The sequence below is a fragment of the Cynocephalus volans genome, chromosome 16, assembly GCF_027409185.1.
Source record: "Cynocephalus volans isolate mCynVol1 chromosome 16, mCynVol1.pri, whole genome shotgun sequence".
Classification (NCBI taxonomy): domain Eukaryota; kingdom Metazoa; phylum Chordata; class Mammalia; order Dermoptera; family Cynocephalidae; genus Cynocephalus; species Cynocephalus volans.
Window position 1 is genome coordinate 55,194,623 of NC_084475.1, and position 18,041 is coordinate 55,212,663.

The 18,041-nt window shown below is 37.7% G+C and overlaps 1 protein-coding gene across 6 annotated transcripts in view; it reads right to left on the reverse strand.

Annotated features, from left to right (window-relative positions):
- The window catches only part of MPDZ (multiple PDZ domain crumbs cell polarity complex component), a 170,578-nt gene that overhangs the window by 10,663 nt on the left and 141,874 nt on the right, over positions 1 to 18,041 (reverse strand). For all 6 annotated transcript variants that reach the window (XM_063080257.1, XM_063080259.1, XM_063080262.1 and 3 more), the window contains 10 exons: positions 16,976 to 17,172; positions 15,764 to 15,855; positions 15,453 to 15,543; positions 13,231 to 13,311; positions 6,796 to 6,888; positions 6,634 to 6,708; positions 5,296 to 5,470; positions 3,164 to 3,309; positions 2,371 to 2,454; positions 2,018 to 2,211 (listed from right to left, as the gene is read on the reverse strand). In XM_063080257.1, the coding sequence (XP_062936327.1) occupies positions 2,018 to 2,211; positions 2,371 to 2,454; positions 3,164 to 3,309; positions 5,296 to 5,470; positions 6,634 to 6,708; positions 6,796 to 6,888; positions 13,231 to 13,311; positions 15,453 to 15,543; positions 15,764 to 15,855; positions 16,976 to 17,172 (1,228 nt within the window). The remainder of the gene's footprint in view (positions 1 to 2,017; positions 2,212 to 2,370; positions 2,455 to 3,163; positions 3,310 to 5,295; positions 5,471 to 6,633; positions 6,709 to 6,795; positions 6,889 to 13,230; positions 13,312 to 15,452; positions 15,544 to 15,763; positions 15,856 to 16,975; positions 17,173 to 18,041) is intronic.

Consider the following 18,041-nt stretch of genomic DNA (forward strand, 5'->3'; position numbering starts at 1 on the left):
TTTATGGGTCACAGAGCTAGTAAATGGCAAAAATGAGACTTAAGAGTTAGTCCCTGGGTACTAAATCTAAGGTTCTTTCCACACCATGACAAAGCCTTGAATGGACACTGACTTGTGGTTCCATAAATATGAAGCTATTATCATCAACATCATTAACATTGTTGAAAATAACTAACAAATATTAGATATCCCAAACTAAAACCACTCATTACTTAAAACTTAAGTACCAATGCAACAGTGCCTTTTATTTTAAATCATATGGATCTAACTTTCACGCAAGATAAATTTATGCAAAATGAACAAACACTAATCTTATTCCAATCTTTTCTTTCACAAAACTGTAAAAAACAAAGACACTTCTTGCTACGATACAAAGAAAACCGCACATAGAAATGTACAAGGAGAGCAGAATTGCATTGCTTGTTCTTGCCAAGGACGTGATCTCAAACAAGCCATTTCACCATCTGGTCCTTTGCTTCTCATCTTCAAAACAAGGGGGTTGGATTAGATGGTCTTCTGATGCTCTTCCCAAGGCAAATGGTTTAGGCTTCCTTAAAGGAAGATTTTATAGTGACCTGGTGAACCCACAAGTGTGATAATCTGGCACCCCAAATAAATGTGAAGTATATCATATTTCACAAGAGCTAGACTACTGATAGTGTATTCCAAAAGGGATGTCTAGTTTTTCAGACATATTCACACTGAGATTCAAATAATATGCTACATTCTTTCTATGTGCTAAAAAAAAAATGAGTCCTTGTCTCTGAAAAAATAAACTGGTGTAAATGTCCTTTTCTTCCCACACAGAAACACTGCTGCAGTACCAGGTAAGCGTGCTGCTAGTTTGGGCATTCTGAAGAATGCCTATTTCCAAAGAAGGGCATTCTGACATAAAGGTCACAATTTCACAGATTTTTGGCTCACTGTAAAAAATAAGCTGCTTTCAAATTGTGGATATCTGAGGCCTGAAAAATGGTAATACTAACTTAGGACCTCTGCAGACTACAGAGTCACTTATTACTGAAGGCTGACTTCATTTATTTAACTATCTGGTATATTCTGAGGATCAGATCCAAACGGATGAAAGACTTATGGAATTTACTGGATTATATATTGTTGTTAATATTACTTTTATATAAATATGGCTTAAATGTACACATATATACATATTGAAATAAATTAGGCACTGAGTTTATGTACATTCACTAATCTGTCACTATCCAGCCCCTTGCGCTATGCTTTCTGTCCCCTGCTGATGGCATACTCTTGTCCATGCCGATCCTTCTCTCTAGAATACCCTCCACTCCCCTTTAATAGACCAACTATCATCGATCACTTTTAACCTCAGCTCAGGCACCTCTTTTCTTGGAAGTTTTCCCTAATCCACTTCCCTTAAATAGGGTCACTTGGTCCCTTTCTCCTTTGCTACGCATGGCTCCCTTTCTCCTTTGCTACGCATGGCTCCCCCGCAATGCATCTTAGTCACTCATCAACAGACTGCATTGTTGCATGAATATATTTAATTCTTGCTCACCAGACCATGAATTTAGGAAACATGTCTTAAATAATAACTTTGCTCCTAGAGCCTAATGTATTTCCTGCCACATAGCAGATACTCAAATAGATAAATAAATAATACACACACACACACACATACACACACACACACACACACACAGGTACCAAATGGCTTTTTGTTGAGTGCCATCAAAATCCCCTAATAACTGACTTTAAAATTTAAGACCATATGCCAACCGTCCTGATTTGATCATCACACATTAGACAAAAGTACTGATGGTCAACTCTGTACCCCACAAATATGTATAATCAATTATGTTTCAATAAAAAAAAAATTTTAAACTAACATCTTTTTATCATCCCTTAGTGAGGAGGCTAACAACAGTTATGTACAGAACACTAGCCATTAATAAAGATTCTACCCCTGCTATTACTCTTTAAAAGAATTTAAGTTCAATCATTTCCAAAAGGTCATTGGGTTTGTCCTCCTCAGTCACACCTTTTACCAACAATACTCAATCCCAGGCCCTTTCCCGGCTTCTTCTGCAGCTCAATGGTGAGAGTGTCACACACGTCCTCCTCTTTGTATGGGGTCTCATCTCTGTAGAGCGTCAGGCGCACTCTCTGCGGTGTCTGTCTCAGGACATTTATTGCTTCATCATGTGTGGCTTTTCTCAAGTCAATTCCATTCACCTGTACAGAAATGGGACACTGACTATGAGGAACCAGATGAGTTAAGTGCAGTGAAGAAAGAAAGGGTGGGGGGAGGAGGGGAGAGAGAGAAAGAAACACCCCTCCCCCCGACTGCCTTTTCTCTGTTAATATTGAAAGTCAAAAACAAGCATTCTGTACCTCTAAAATCTGATCTCCAGCCCAGAGTCTTCCATCTTTACATGCTGCTCCTTCTTCATAGACCTCATGGATAATAATCGCCCCCTAAGGGTCCAAACAAAACATACCCACGCTTTATCCCATCCTTCCTAGGGACAGTGAGCAGAAATGGAGTCCAAACACACCATACATTTATAGAAAGCGATAAGGTTATGCATGTACTAGATCCATATGTGATCAACATATCATAATTCAAGGAAAAGTATAAAAACACAATTTTTGCCAAAAGTCTCAAAGAAGCTTATACTTTTTTTCTAATGGTAGGGAGGTTTTAAAAAGGTGCTAAAATATATAAATCATACATATACATGTATACTAAAGACACGTCACCTTTCCTATGCATATATGAAATAATTTTTAAAGTATTTTTGACAGTTAGGAAATTTTGTCTACTAAGTATCCAGCTTTTCAGACCTCTCTTAATATGGGTCTAACCCAACCTGAATATCAGTAAAAAGGAAATTAAAATATGGCAGAGACTAGTTAACTGACAGAAACATTTTGAAACCTAAAGGTCACCTCTCACAAGTGTAACAGAATCTTATTAAGTCAGTATTGGCTTACTAAAAGTGAAAATCTCAGTACCCAATTGAATGTTTGCCATATAAATTAAAATAACAACGAATGATATGTTTTTTTTAGTCTTTACATTTCATTTAATAAAACTGATAGAAATGTCCCTGATAATGGTCATCAGGACTGGCTGAAGCCAGGGCTGTCTGTGTAGCTGCAGCCCCTCTGGATGGGGACTCACCAGCAGCGTGTCAGACCCCCCAACGATGCTCAGGCCCAGCCCTGTTCGCCCTTTGGAAATCTCAATTGTTGTTTCACAGCCAGGAATAATGGGGCAGGTTGCAGGATCAGAAGCAAAGATCGCTGGTGTTGAAGACCTGCTTGTGCCTAAAAATAAGTTAAAAATAAAATGAAATACACATAAAAAGTGATTAGAAGGCATATACTTCTAACAAACCACACTGATTGCTTTTGAGAAATGGAGCAGGAAAACAGGCCCAGGGCTGGGGAAAAAGAAGACCTCAAATTTATCTTAATCTTCTAGTTATCTTATATTCAAAGATATCAAACAAATATGATTAAATCATCATTGTTGACTTAGGGTAGTGGGCATAAAATTTCCTGCTTAATTATCTTCAGTACTATTCTGTGTTTTTTAAATTGCCTGAGATATAAAGGATAGGCTGTCAAGGAAGGAGAATATAGAGTTGAGCTGAACCTCTAGTTTCACTCTGATCTTCTACATTTCACTGGAGCCAAATACACTTCTTATGAAATAAAGATTTATAAAACTCAGAAGGGAGATATGTGGCAGTGACCTAGAAGCGCATTCAGGGAAGACCACAAAACACATCAATAATTTTGGTCATGGTGCCGGCTTTTCAGGGCATTATATGTTTTTGTTTTCCTTTTCTTCTTATCCTAGAGCATTTCTTCTTCGACTCAGGGCATGTATGCATCATTTGTAGCTTTTCCCCTGGGGTCTCATTTGATTTGTATAAATTCAGATATCAAATCCTGGTGCATACTCTCAGAGCTGAACAGGTAGGAGCAGATTATGAGAAAACAAGGAGAATATAATTTCGCACTTTGTTTTATGATAGTCTTCATATCGTATCATATGTTTTATGATACAACAAAGAGTATACAGCAAATAGCATGTTTTGGGAAAAGCTAGGACACTTGGTAGAGTAGCGTATGCTTTACACAAGATGTTCTCCTTTTAGGAAATCAGAAACAGACTATTTTTATGCTCCTGAAATGGTAAGAACAGGTGTAGGATATTTTCTTTTATGTTAAGTTTTCATTTAGCATTTCATTTTTTTTTTTTTTTTACAGACAATGCTATTTAGAGATCAACATAAAATTGAAAAATGAGAACATTTCCATAAAATCCTTTAACACTTCAGTGAATTATCCAGTCTTTCTAAATAAAGGATTACTTTCATCAGAGATGCATTGCTTTAAGACTTTTTTGTCCAATTATATTACAAATGTTTAAAACTAGTGTTTCTTTAAAAACCTGTCAAAAGAACTGAGTGTTTCAATTTGGAGGCCAAAAGAGATTTTTTTTTCCCCTCCCAGATGCAGAAAAAGCCAATGTGTTTAAGTAATTTTTAAAAATGTCTTAATACTGCAGAGCTTGAAATTTATTGTTTTACTGTATACCTGTGTGATTTTTCTCACAAAGTAACTCAAATAAATGATTTGTCTCCATATACTAGACAGGCAGTTTAATGATACATACACTAAAGTGTCACCCCATGGTTCACATACATCCGTGTCATCTACTTTGACAGAATCTACTATTATACCCAAACCACACAACTCGGATCTACTATGTATACTGTTGCAACGACTAGCATTTTTAAGAGTTTCTTGTAGTGGCAGGCTGTATTGATCCTATCTGTGAAACAGGATCATTATTCATCCATTCTACAGATTAAAAAAACTGAGACTTAGAGAAGTTAAATTACTCTCCCAGTATAAAAAATAATCTACAAAATAATATATCTAATTCATTAGTTAGATATACCTGGAATCACAGGTACCCTCAGAAAAAGAGTCTTGGAGAGCAAAGAATACCACCTCCTTGTTTTAGAGATGAAGAAGCTGAGACTTTGGAGTGGGTGAGTGGGTTTCCTAAGGCCCCAAAGCTAGGTAAAGCACACAGATCTCCTGCCTAACTGTCCAGTACTCTTTTTGCAGGAGCCTCTCTCTTTATACCATCTTGTTATCAAAAGGCTCCCTAACTATGGCCTTTCAAACAGTGAGCCACAGGCAGGCAGCTAGCTCCCAAGTAGGGACCCCCTACTGAGTCCGAGTAGTCAACACCATATGAGCAGGACTGACTCTCACTGCCCCAGTCCTTACTTCGGATGGGCTCCGGTTCTGGGGAGCCAGACGGTGGAAACATCGGAGACTGAGAGCTGTTCTTTTTTTCTCCATTGGCTGCACCAGCTGCTGAAGGAGCAGCCTGGGAATCTGGATTCTCAGCATGAATGGTCAGTTTTACGGTCGTCTTTGCTGTCTTCAGAAGGCTAATAAACTGGCAAAGGTGTTGGTGTGGAGGGGAAACAAAATTCAAAGGCAAATTAATAGACTTATGCAAATAAGTCACCATTATTGATGGAATCTAATTCTATATATAATCTGGAGAAGAGACAGGCAAATTATTTCCTTGTCAGAATTTAAGGGGCCAAGAAAGAAATGGTTCTAGTTTCTCTCCAGTTTCTCCAAATGTCTGATGTAGATTAAGGCCACAGTTAATTTCTACTGTAAGTCTAGTTATGACCAGATTCTTCCTTACACAAGTACAGCGCTTTCAACTTTGTACACTTCTAATTACTATCGTCTATTTTTCCGTATCCCCACACCCTTAGAAGATCATGGGGTATTTTACCCACTTCCTGATTCTACAGAGAATCTGAAGCAGCTTACACAAACACTTTTAATAAATTAGAAACACATATGTTAAGAGCAGGATGGGAAAACTGCAATGGAAAAATCAAAGCAAACAGAAAGTTAAAACAGATTTATGGGTTACAGCAGCCAACCTATATAATTATTAAAACTGAATTTCTAAAAAATGCATTTCAGCTTCTTGCTGGCCAATGTAGAAATAGAAATATGGTCAATTACATGGTTCTCCCTCACTGTAACGAAGAAAAAGAACACCCCATCTCAGTGGTAACTAAGTTTTTTTTCTGACACTTATATATGAAAGGAGACCTCAAGTGAGACTCCAAGTAAGTATTATAATCACTTTTGAGGAGGAAGAAACTCAGGTACAAAGAACTGTTTAACGCCAATAAAAGTTATACATTTAATGGCTGAGTCTTAAAATTTGTCTATAAAGCAATATACAGAGTGGATATTTATGGCAGTAAACATTCATTAAAAAATATTACTCTGGTCCTAACACGAAGTTAGCCATTGTTTAGGAGTTTCAAGTTTTCTTAAGGGAAAATGGAAATGACATTTATCAAAAAAGCCCAGTGAATACTGAGCAATTTACCACACAACAGAAAATACCCTAACATCACCTTGATTGGAAAATAGAAAAGAGAAACTGAAGAACTTCTGAATAATCTCTTCTTTTCCTTAAGAATATGTCTAATGTGGCTACATAGCCCTAATTTCCTATGAGCGCACACAAATGCACACTTCAGCCATGCCCAAGGATGGGTTTATAGGACTTTGGAAAAGTACCTTTTCAACAGGATAACCAACAACAACTTCATCATCCACAGCCAAGATCTGATCTCCAACTTTGAGTCGTCCATCCTTAATTGAAATATGGAAGACTGAGTAATTTTCCAGAAATAATTCCCACCTCTTCCACCTCTTTATGAGAGAAAGGTAAAGCCTCACCTTGGCTGCTACTCCATGTTCTGTTAAACTCTTTATGATGACTCCACTGAGCGTATCTTCTTCGCTGATAGCAATGCCCAGACCCCCTTGATCCTAGAGAAGTCAAAAGAAGAACACTTAGAAGACTTGAAACAGATTAATTTTGTCCAAATAGAAAGGTATGTAACCATAACTCCTGAACATCGTCTTTCACCCAAGGGATACATATGCAATTAAACCTCTCTTAAAGTCCATTATTCCAAATCTCTTCTTAAACAAATTTTCAAATTTTTCTAAAGGGAATAAATTCTCCATTAAACATTCAAATGTTTTCAATCCTTCCATATATCAGGCATCTTTAGTAAACTTGTGTCACTGGCTGACTGAATAAGTCACTCAAAATCAACCAAAGCATCCTCCTGCCTCCTCTCTTTCTGGACTGTAGCTTAGAAATAATAACCAAGTCTGGCCCCTTCATTCTTTAAGACCACCCTTCTTCCTTTAGCAGACAGACTACAATTACTGCTGCATGCTCTACTGTTTTGGAGCCTCAACACCCAGAGCTGTTTCTCCAGAGAATAACATTTCGATTTGCTGCAGAGTGAAAATGCCTCTGAGTCCCAAGACATGAACTAAAAACCTGGCAAGGCCAGAGAGCTACACCTACATTGTCTACATTTCCCACATTTTCTTTTATCAAAATCAAATGTTCAATAATATTGGCTTTTATCTTTCTGTAATGTTGACTTTAATAAAATTAAAACAGAGTTTTAAACATTTTCATTCTGGCCAGAGCTCAAAACCTTTTTCATTATAGTTTTCACCCCGGGAAAAGTCACAAAAAGCAAACTAGAGAAAAGGGAATCTTGTCATGGTTTCTCTGAAATATACATGCAAGAACCAAGCTTGCCAGCATACATTCTTCTCCATCAGTTTAAAGATGATCAACTTGTCACTTTTCAGAGGCAGACTGTTAACACCTGATGAGTTTCAGACTATCACACTGTGCACCTCTCTCCATCACCTTTTTCCTTCCAGGCAATGAGTCACATGTACAAGACAGAGCACCTTCAGGATGAGCTTACTGGGTTCTAATTTACCTTTTTCCTAGCTGTAAAAATATGGATATGCCACTTGATAGCTCCAAACCTCACTTTCTTATGTAAAAAATCTAAATTTTCCTATCTAAAAAAATGGAAAAATAATAATAGCTGCCACTTAACAGTCAGAAAGTACTTTATTGGCACAGTTGGCATTTGCTGATTATTTACCTAAAACCCATTCCCAGCTTACCCCTTTGTAAAGACTGGTAGACATTCATAAAAATATCCACCTCCCCACCCCTCAATGTTCCTAACAACTCACTCTCCCTCCTCTCTTTGCCCCCCTAATTTCTTCTCTTCCTCCCATGTTTTGGGTGATGATTTTAAAACATGAGCAGAAATTCTTTAATAGTACTCACTTCAAGAAGCAGAGCCTAAGTGTATGGGCTGGACTTAGTGGACTTAGTGATTTGATTCTAACAAATGGAATAAAGCAGAAATGATGGTGTACAATTTCACAGCTAGCAAAAAAGGTATTGGGGCTTCCTCCTTGCTTTTTCTCTTGGATCACTTGCTCCGCGGGAAGCTAGCTGCCATGTTATAAGGTCACTCAAGCAGCCCCATGAAGAGGAAAGAAGCTCTCCTGCCAATAGCCATTTGATTAAATCATCTGGGAAGCCATGTGTAGCCCCAGTCAGACCTTCAAATGACTGCAGTCCTAGTTTATCAGCAACTGAACAAGAGATTCTGAGACAGACCACCCAAATAAGCTGCTCCCAAATTCCTGACCACAGAAAATGTTACATAATAAATGCCTGCTGTTTTAAGTTGTTAGGCTTTGTGGTAATCTGTTATGTAGCAGAGGATAAGTAGCTCCAAAGACGGAATTTGAATGACTTAATTCTATAATTCTATTCTCATGACCATAGACCCTGGCTCAAAGGTAGGCATGTGATCTGAACTGGTTCAATGAGGATGAATCTTGGGACTTTTGCTTAGACTACTGGAACAGCCATTCTCTCCCCTTCTTCCCAGCTGTATATAAAAGCACATGGCCCCAATTTTGATTGGCAGCCATTCTAAAACTATGAGGAAGACCAGCCTGTGCAGACAGAGGGAAAGAACTGGCTCTTGATAACACTACTGAGTCACAGAATCAAATATCTTTGAAGACTACTGACCGGTTACCTGAGTCCATAAACGCTCCTCTTTGATTAAGCCCAAAGGAGCTAGTTTTTTGGTGTTTTTGTTGTTATTTGCAATAGGAAAAGCCCTAAAAGGAAAAATAAGCTAGACCTCTGTGTGTATAATATGCCCCAACACCACTTAGAATACAATGAAAATAAATAAGTATACATACACATGCAGACAATTTATTGGTATCAAAAAGGCAGGATGACCGACCGATAGGGAAGGATAACAGGGTTTGAGTGTGCAATTTCTTATCTAACTGCTCAACTTTCCACTTCACTTCTACCAGAGTATATACAATCTTCAGCAGGAAAAGATCTGAGAAACACTGTTCTGAGCTATTTGTTAAAATACTAACATACAGGGAATGTAAAACAAATTAAAGAAATTCATTTATAGATGAAGAATTGTATAATTAAGCAGTTAGAAAAGAATAAACAAGAATTAAAAGTGAGATTAAGCTAAACAAACTATTATAAGGAGAACTATTTTGAAAATGGAAGGTTTTCTAAAATACAGAAGAAGAAAAACTCTCAATTATATTGGAAGGCTTTCACCATATAAGATTGTATGGATATGAAACATCTCTGACAATCATAGAAGGTGGTTACCTGCTTTGATGTATAGGTACTTTTCTGGAGCAAACTGCTAAAAATAAATCTTTAATCAAAAATGTTTTCTGATAAATTGAATTAGCATTTCAGTCAGCCATTGAAGGTTTAGATTGTATCTATTAGAACTTTTTGTTTTTATTTCTATTTTCCCATTTTTTAGAAATAAAAAGATTAAAAAGAAAAAAGACAATGGACTTGTCAAGAAAGTTGCTAAGGAGTTAAAACAGAACTAGAAATGATCTGTTACTAGAGATCTCATTTTGAGAGGACGCAAATTATTCTCTCTTCCTGACTTTCCTGATTTCAACATCTTCTCCCTTGGGCATCCACTGCACGGAAGCATTCACTCATTCTTCCCTTTCAAATACTCAGTAATAACTACATACACCACACTACATAAGATAATGGGGAAGAAAGTGTAAGAATTTCTTCTCTCAGCGTGTTGCATTTTAGATGTATAGAAAAAGATACCCACACGAAAGTTTACCACAAGAGGCATGCTCTTGGGCCATACCTGGCTAAGTGACAAATAAATGGAGATATTCATAGTAAGCATTATATAGACCGGAATATTAAAAAAATATTTCAAAATAAACAGAGGTAAGATTTAAGCTGGGTCTTGAGTATATGTAGGATTTACATAAGCTAAAAGAAAGCAGAGAGACAATCCAAGTGATATAAGCAAAGGCAAGGATGGATGAATTCTCAGAACACTCCCCATGGGCTTCTGATTCAAATCAGTTTGACTGAAGAAGAGGATCACTGTAACAAACACACAGAGATTTTAGAAAGGTAGATAGGCCCAACTGCAAGTTGAAACAGGGAATGGAAATGGGACTTGGAGGCAGATGACCAGAGCTGAAGTTCTAGCTCTACCACTTGGAGTTATGGGAACAAGTTAAAAGTGGGGGAAATAACAGCAATCTCACAGAGCTGCCGAGAAGTAAATGACGTAATGAACAAATGTGACATTAAGTTATTTTTTCAAATAATCATAATTTTAAAATGCAGGATAGTACAAATAACAAAGGATTTCAGATGAGGCATGAGTGTCAGAAGGCTGGTTAATTCTCCCTTCTTTGCTTAATTGAGTTTTATTCCCAGAGCCATCTAATAATGAGGTTAAGAGTATACAGGCTTTGTGTGATGTGTCATTTAACATCATTTTTAGCAATGGCCTCATCGAGGGATATTTTCAAGGACAGTCTATGGGGCACTCAAAACCTCACAGTTAAAAATGTTAATGAAAATAATTATAATAACTTGCACTTTAGTAAGTACTTAATGTAAATTCTTTTCTTTCATCTTTACAATAGTATCTCTAATATGAAGGTATTATTATCCTCACCTACAGATAAAGACAGTGAGGCCCAGAGAAGTTAAATGTTTTGCCGATAGCCTGGAGAAGTTAAGTGACTCCAAAGCCCATACTTAAAATCATTAAAATCAAGGTTAATCACCTCTTCTATCTAGTAGACTTTCACAGATTCTTGAATATTCATCTTACTCACTTTGGTTTTCATCAATAAATACATTCCAGTTACCTGAGCATTAGGTTTGTTTGAAATCTACATATAAAATGGAAGCTTTCTGTGGGCAATACATGGAGGTTCTGTAAGGTCTTTGATTCCTCCATAGAATCTAATTCAGAAAGGAAGTGCTCATAATAGACATCCTCTGAGCAAATCAGCAGGAGGTTAAAGGCAGAGCCAGCTTTTATACTGTAGAATGAAGGAAACTTGTTCATTAACTTACCCAGTTCCAACAATAAATCTCTGATATAGGCAGCCCCATTTACAAAAGAAAATGAGGACCAAATCAGGATGTGAAAAAGCTTTTGACAGACAGAACAGGCTTCTGTTTGCCCCTATTTCTAAATGCCAGGCCAAGGAACTTGAATTTATCTATCTGACAATAGTTAAACCTTGAAAGGTTCTGAGTAGGAAATTAAGATAATGTGAACACTTATTAAATACTTTAATCAGGTAGCTCAGTGCAGGAAGTAAAAGCATCAGAGAAAACCAGTGACAAGAAGCAGTAGACAACTCTGTGCCAGCTTATTCTTTCCTAATAATTATAACAACAATAATAATAACAAGCAATACTTATATATGTGGACCAGGTACTAAACATTACAAATATGTATATTTAATTCTCATTGTTAGGCCCGGCAACATTGATTAACATGACTATGCTGATGCTGGCCATGAGACCTAATACTCACAATACATATTTAATTCTCACTACAACTCTACGAGGTAAGTACTATTATTATCCCCATTTTGGAGAGGTAGAATTATGTACAGATTAGGAAATATGCCAAGGTCACAGTCTCACAGCCAGTAAGTGGCAAATCTAGGGCTCTGACCCAGATGGTCTCACTTGAAACCTGTGCTCTCAACCACTACATGCAATATTCTGCTCCTTATTCATTGAACAAGTTCATTCCACCAACATTTCCTGACTACTCATTATGTCCTAGGACGTACTAAGCCTTAAGTGAATAAATTAGAATCAATGCTATGAAAGGATATATGTGAAAATTATCTAATATTAGAATTTTCTAAAGGTAAGCATAAACTGAGATTGAAAAAATATCATTCATTATAAATTCAACATACATTTAAATGATTCATACTTAACAAATTATAAGGAAATGATTGCACTGTTGAATACTATAAACTCTGACTTCCGGATTTATTAGGAAAAAAAAAAAGCCCTGAAATCAGGAAGGGAAAGAGCAAGATATTATCTCTCTCAAATGTCAATCAAATGAGGCATTCTCAAATTAAAGTGCATGGACTTCTTGAAAGAAAAGGCAAAAGGCTGTAATGACCTTGCTCTTTTTCCCTCTACCTACAAAAAAAAAAAAAAAAAAAAAAAAAGCCCATAGTAAGGACTTCTCATGCACATATTACAAGAATAGAGCAATCCATTTTAGTACAGTTTCCTGTAACAATGGGTGGCTGTACCTCTTCTCTCCCCTCTTCTTCTCCCTGAGCACTTCTCTGAGCTTTCTGCTTATACTCCTGTTCATTCAATGTTCACCTGCTTCCTAGCATGACCCTGCAGTACCTGAAAGCATTTATAGGTTTCTGTTCAGCAAACCACCTTTTAAAAGGGGTTGTTTGAACCTAAAATTCGGATCTTTTCAAAGCAAATATCTCATTTTTGTCTATTAGTGGAACTTCTAGCTATTTGAGCTTTCGTTTTATGAAGAACAAAGACTATAATTTCTATTTCTTTATTTTTATTTCCTCCATAGCAGTACCTTGGTAAATGAATCAAAGGAGAGTTGACTAAATTTCACACCTTGGAATGAACATAAAGGCAGGAAAAGCTGGGCCCCTGCTAAAACATCAATTAGCTAGCAACTTTAGTATATAGTGGAATCACCAGGAATGCTTATTAAAACACAAACTTCTGGACACACACCTAGAGTTTCTCATTCAACAAGTAGGTCTGGGTGGGCCCAAGCATCTGCATTTCTAACAAGATCCCAGGTAATGCTAATGCTGCTAGTCTTGAGGCCACATTTTTGAGAACCAGTGAATTGGAACACTGGTGTGAAGGTACTCACATTTTATTCCAATTCAAAACATATTTACCTTGGGAAGCTCCAGATGCTGCACATTTTTAAATGAACTGAGGTCCACAGCTGCATCAGAAGTAGTAACATTTGGTTCCGCCTGATAGAGGGAAAGAAATGGCAAAAAAGGCAACTGAGTGTTAGGTATTTTTTTCTAAATATAAGGGCCGTTTAATCAAATTTATTTCATATACTGTGATTCATTATCACTATTTTAACATTTTATGGCATTTATGAACATTATATTCTCTTCAAAAGACTTGAGACAGCAATTATCTTAGCAGACAGAGAAACCAAGTGCTCTGAACTCTGCTTAGATTTACCGTATAATGAAAGCTAATAGCCACCCAGCTAACAAAACAGTGCCGCTTACAGACATACAGAGCACAGCAGAGACAGGCACCGTGTGTTATTCTCTACTGTGTTAGTTACTTAGCAACTGAATTTAGAAACTATTAAATGTTTTATCTCAAAATTATTAAAATACTCCATTTTCTTAGGGGACATATTCAGTACAACTAATATGAAAATACAATTTTCTCCTTTATAACTTAGCCATCTTAAGCACCACCTGACTCAGTTCAACATTAGGAGCAGTCAGAATGAGACAATGATTTGTACATTGCTCTTATGTATTAATAAGCCCTATGTTCATATATTCACTTAGGGAAGAGTGTTTCTATTCCTACACCTTCCCCCACCTGGTAGTCACCATGGCTCCTTTAATTTTAAGCTTTTCACTCTCTACTACCTCCTTTATCCATCTTATAGATGTATCCAAAGCTTTTCCAAATCAAAACTACCACAAAAAACCATTAATTCTTTGTCATTCTCTAGCCACTGTCCTCTCTCTCCTTAATTTCTTATCCATCATTTGCTTTCTCAAGAATCACTAATAATTCCCTAATTGCAAAATCCAAGGGATTCTCTTTAATCACCTTCTTACTGGGCCTCTTTGTAGCATTTAAGGCTGTGGAATATGCCCTTCTTCTTGAAACGCGCCATCCTCCATTGCTGTGCAACGTGCCTTCCTGGTTCCTCTTCTTCCTCTCTGTCCTCTCTCTTAGCCTTCCTCCTTATCGTTGATATTAACATGATCCTGGCCCTCTTCTTCTCTCTACATGTTCTCCGCAGGCAAGTACCTCAGCTCCCATGGCTCACAAATGCCAAATCTGCATCTAGGGGAATTTATCTCTAAACTCTAGACCAAATGTCCCAATGTACACTTCTATCAGGCTTTCCAGCAGGCACTTCATTCTTAAGCTGCCTCAAATAGAATGTATTCTATTTTTGCAAATATCTGCTCCTCTTTCCTATATTTTCTATTTTGATGAAAGAGGGCCATTCATCACATCATGAAGTCAGACATTGGGAAGACTGGTACATCCTGTTTTATTCACCAGTATATCCCCAGCCCAAACAACGTTACCTGGTACAAGGCAGATTACTCAAGAAATATTTGTTGAATAAATACATTCTCAACCATTAACTTTTCCTCAATGAGTACATTTAGTTGGGGATGAAGTTCCATCTCTTTGGGACCTAAACATCTGACGTGACCATTCCCTCTTTTCTTGTCTTAGTTCAGGCCCTCATTGTCCTTCTCCTGAATTATTCCGATAATCTTCCTACTCCCTCTTACTTTTCTCCCCTGCAACCTCTGATTTCTCTCTACAGTATTTCCAGAGAAATTTCTAAAAGTACAATTCTCATTCTTCGAGCTCCACACTTCCTCAAAGACAAAGTTGGTATATGTTATTAGCCTGTTCGAATGTTCCCCATGATCTGACCCTATCTCCTCTCTCAGTGACCGTTTCCCCAGTCTCTGCCCGCCACTGTTCAGCAATGCTCTGCAATGTTCAACTCCTGGCACCAGCCAGAGCCTCCATGCCATTCCTTACTCCACACCCTCTGCTGGCAATGGTTCTGCAACCCCCAAATCTCCCAACATACACTTCATGTGTGACCTCCTTTATAAAGTCTTACTGTTCTCTTTCCAGAGGCAGAACTGACAACCCCTTTTTGATCCTCACTATGCCCAATGCAGGCTCTACTGGTAGTCTTCATGCAAGTGGTGTTCTTACTTACATAAGTGTCTTTTGTACTAGACACCCCTTCAGAGACAAGGCTGTAACTTATCTATATTTGATGTCCCTGTAAGTGTTCTATACTTGTTAACTGAACTAACAAGGGGTACATCCATCAAATCGTCTCAGGGAAACAAGCATAGGTTATGTATACCTCCTTAATTTGAAGATTCTCTGAGGGAGAAGGCAAAGGTTCTCCTGTATTTCCGGGACATACAGCCATCTGACTCACTGCTTCTTTGTTTCTAAAAGAAAAAAACATCAGCCTATCATATCATAATGATATTATTTTCATTGTCTTACTTGAAAAGTCAGAAAGATTACTAGAGAAAAATCTCTAATCCCAAAGACCTGGAACTACAACACTCACATATTTACAAATGTTTTATTTTCATTCAAAAGAAGTCAGAGTTGAAATGCTAACAAAAAGTATTTGGTAAAGCAGCACACACAAAAAATGCTCACCTGATAAAAATTATTTTCACTTTAGAAGGGGCACATTTAATGATTGATGAGGCATTCTGATGACTTCTTCCATATAAAATCTGACCATTGATCTGTGTGAAATAAATATCATTAGCTGAGCCTGAAATTTTAATTTTATAAATTTTTATCATTCCATATAACTAATGAAAAGCACATTTTCCCTTCCTTTAAAATATTACATGTAGTTTCCTCCCTAGAACATGAACCTGAATTTTGATGTTGAATAAAGAAAATCTCATGTTTAAAGCCAGTATTAAAATAAAATGATGTATACAACGTCTTACATCCATGAACTGCTGGTAAAGACCACTTGGACAAACTGCAGGAGAGTACCCAGCAAACATCCTAGCAGGCACTGGGCTTCCAGCATGCTTTGTACAAAGCAAGGACTCTGTGCAAACACTTGTGACCTGCAAAGACCATCCTGGGAAGTCCCCTACTGTCATATTTCCCAATTACTCTCAAAACTCAAGCATTGGCAATAGGGCTGGGTAGATTTAGAGTTTAGGCAGCAGACTGTGTCTCAGCAACACGGTGTCTAATGGAACCTGCTAGCTCAGGCATCTAGTTATTTAGCCACTGCTGACTGAGCCTTCCCAGCCAACAACAAAACCAGAGAAGAATACAAAGGCAGTGTGAGGACACATGGATCCCAGCCTACGGGAGACAAGGACAAACAACACAAGCAAATAAAATTCTAAACTCTATAAAGTATGGTCCACAAATTTATTTTGTTTGGCAGGCTGAGTTACTGTTTGTGTTATTTAGCCTTAACCTTGATCCCACCCCTCTTCACCCCCATCACTTCTCCCATTAGAAATTCAAACTCCAGAATGTCCAGTGGGTCAGCCTCATTACTCTGGAATGATTGGTCATCTGGCTTTCAAAAACCCCTAATAAAATACAACACACCAAAAAAAAAAATGTTTTTGAAGTGTGATCTTTATTACTGTCTTGGGGCAAAAATTGTTTCTGGTGCTACCTAACCATGACCTTTTAATGGAAGTTAATGGGAACACAGACTCTACTTAGTAGAGATTTGGTTTACAGCCAAATTTGCTGCAATGCATCTATTTTATTAGGCAAGTGATAGTTTTCTCAGTCACCCTATGAGGTCTGGGTGATTTTCTGCAAACTCATTCCATTGCACCAATACAGCGAGAGTAAGTTTAGTTTCCCACAGGAACTTACCTCTAGAAGCTCATCTGCAATCTGTAATCGGCCATCCTTGCCTGCTGCTCCATGTGGATCAATCCCCACTATAAAGACACTCATCCTGGTTCGGTCTTTGTTCCCAGCAAGACTTAGACCCAAACCGCTACGACCTTTCTCTAGTTCGATCATGTGCAGTTCGCCTATTAGGGTTCCATAACGCTCTCTGATATTTTCTATATACAACAACAAAAAAAATCATACATATTTAAAGTTTACTCACAGTCAAATGCTTTACTATGGAAGGCTGTTGGGTTTTATCTTAAAGGGGCATTTCAAAGGGTCTTCAAAAAGTTCATGGAAGGATTCATATTATCTTTTAATTCTATTTTTCCACCACGTTTTTGAAGTACCCTCGTATTTGTACCAAAATGTAATCTTTGGCAGTTAAACGCTAAATAGACAAGCCACCTGAGCATCAGAACTGATTTTCTGGAGTATCCAAACTTTGAGGAATTTCTTAGCAGAGAGCATAGTGTCTAATTAATCAGTTCACTTTGGGGTGATCAGGCCCCAGACAAATGATTCACATTTACAAACTCTTGAAAGACTATAATTGAACCAGAAACCTACTTTATCATTTGCAGAGAACAGAACTAAGGCATCTAGAATATTTGTGCTCACTGACCAGAGGGAGCTTTTCTACATTGCATACCACATCTTGTTGAGCAACTGCTTGGTACATATATCCAGAATGAAGGGAATAGGCTTTCTTATTGCACAGAGCCATCAGGACAGGACAAACTGATGTAGCTGTCCCAGCTTTGGGGCACATGTCCTAATTAGATAAGACCATTTATATCTCCTATGCCACATCTTCAAGAGGTAGAGTTTATTGTCCACCCTCTTTAATCTGCGAGGCCACAAGGAGGTGCTCCAGCCCACAGCCCCAGATGAGCCACCAACCACCAGCCAGCACCAACTGCCAGCCGTGCAGGTAAGCCATGTCTAAAGTTCAGCCCAGCTGAGCTCAGTCCACCACCACACCTTGACAGATTAATAATAAATGGCTGTTTTAAGCCATTAAGTTTTGGAGTGGCTTGAT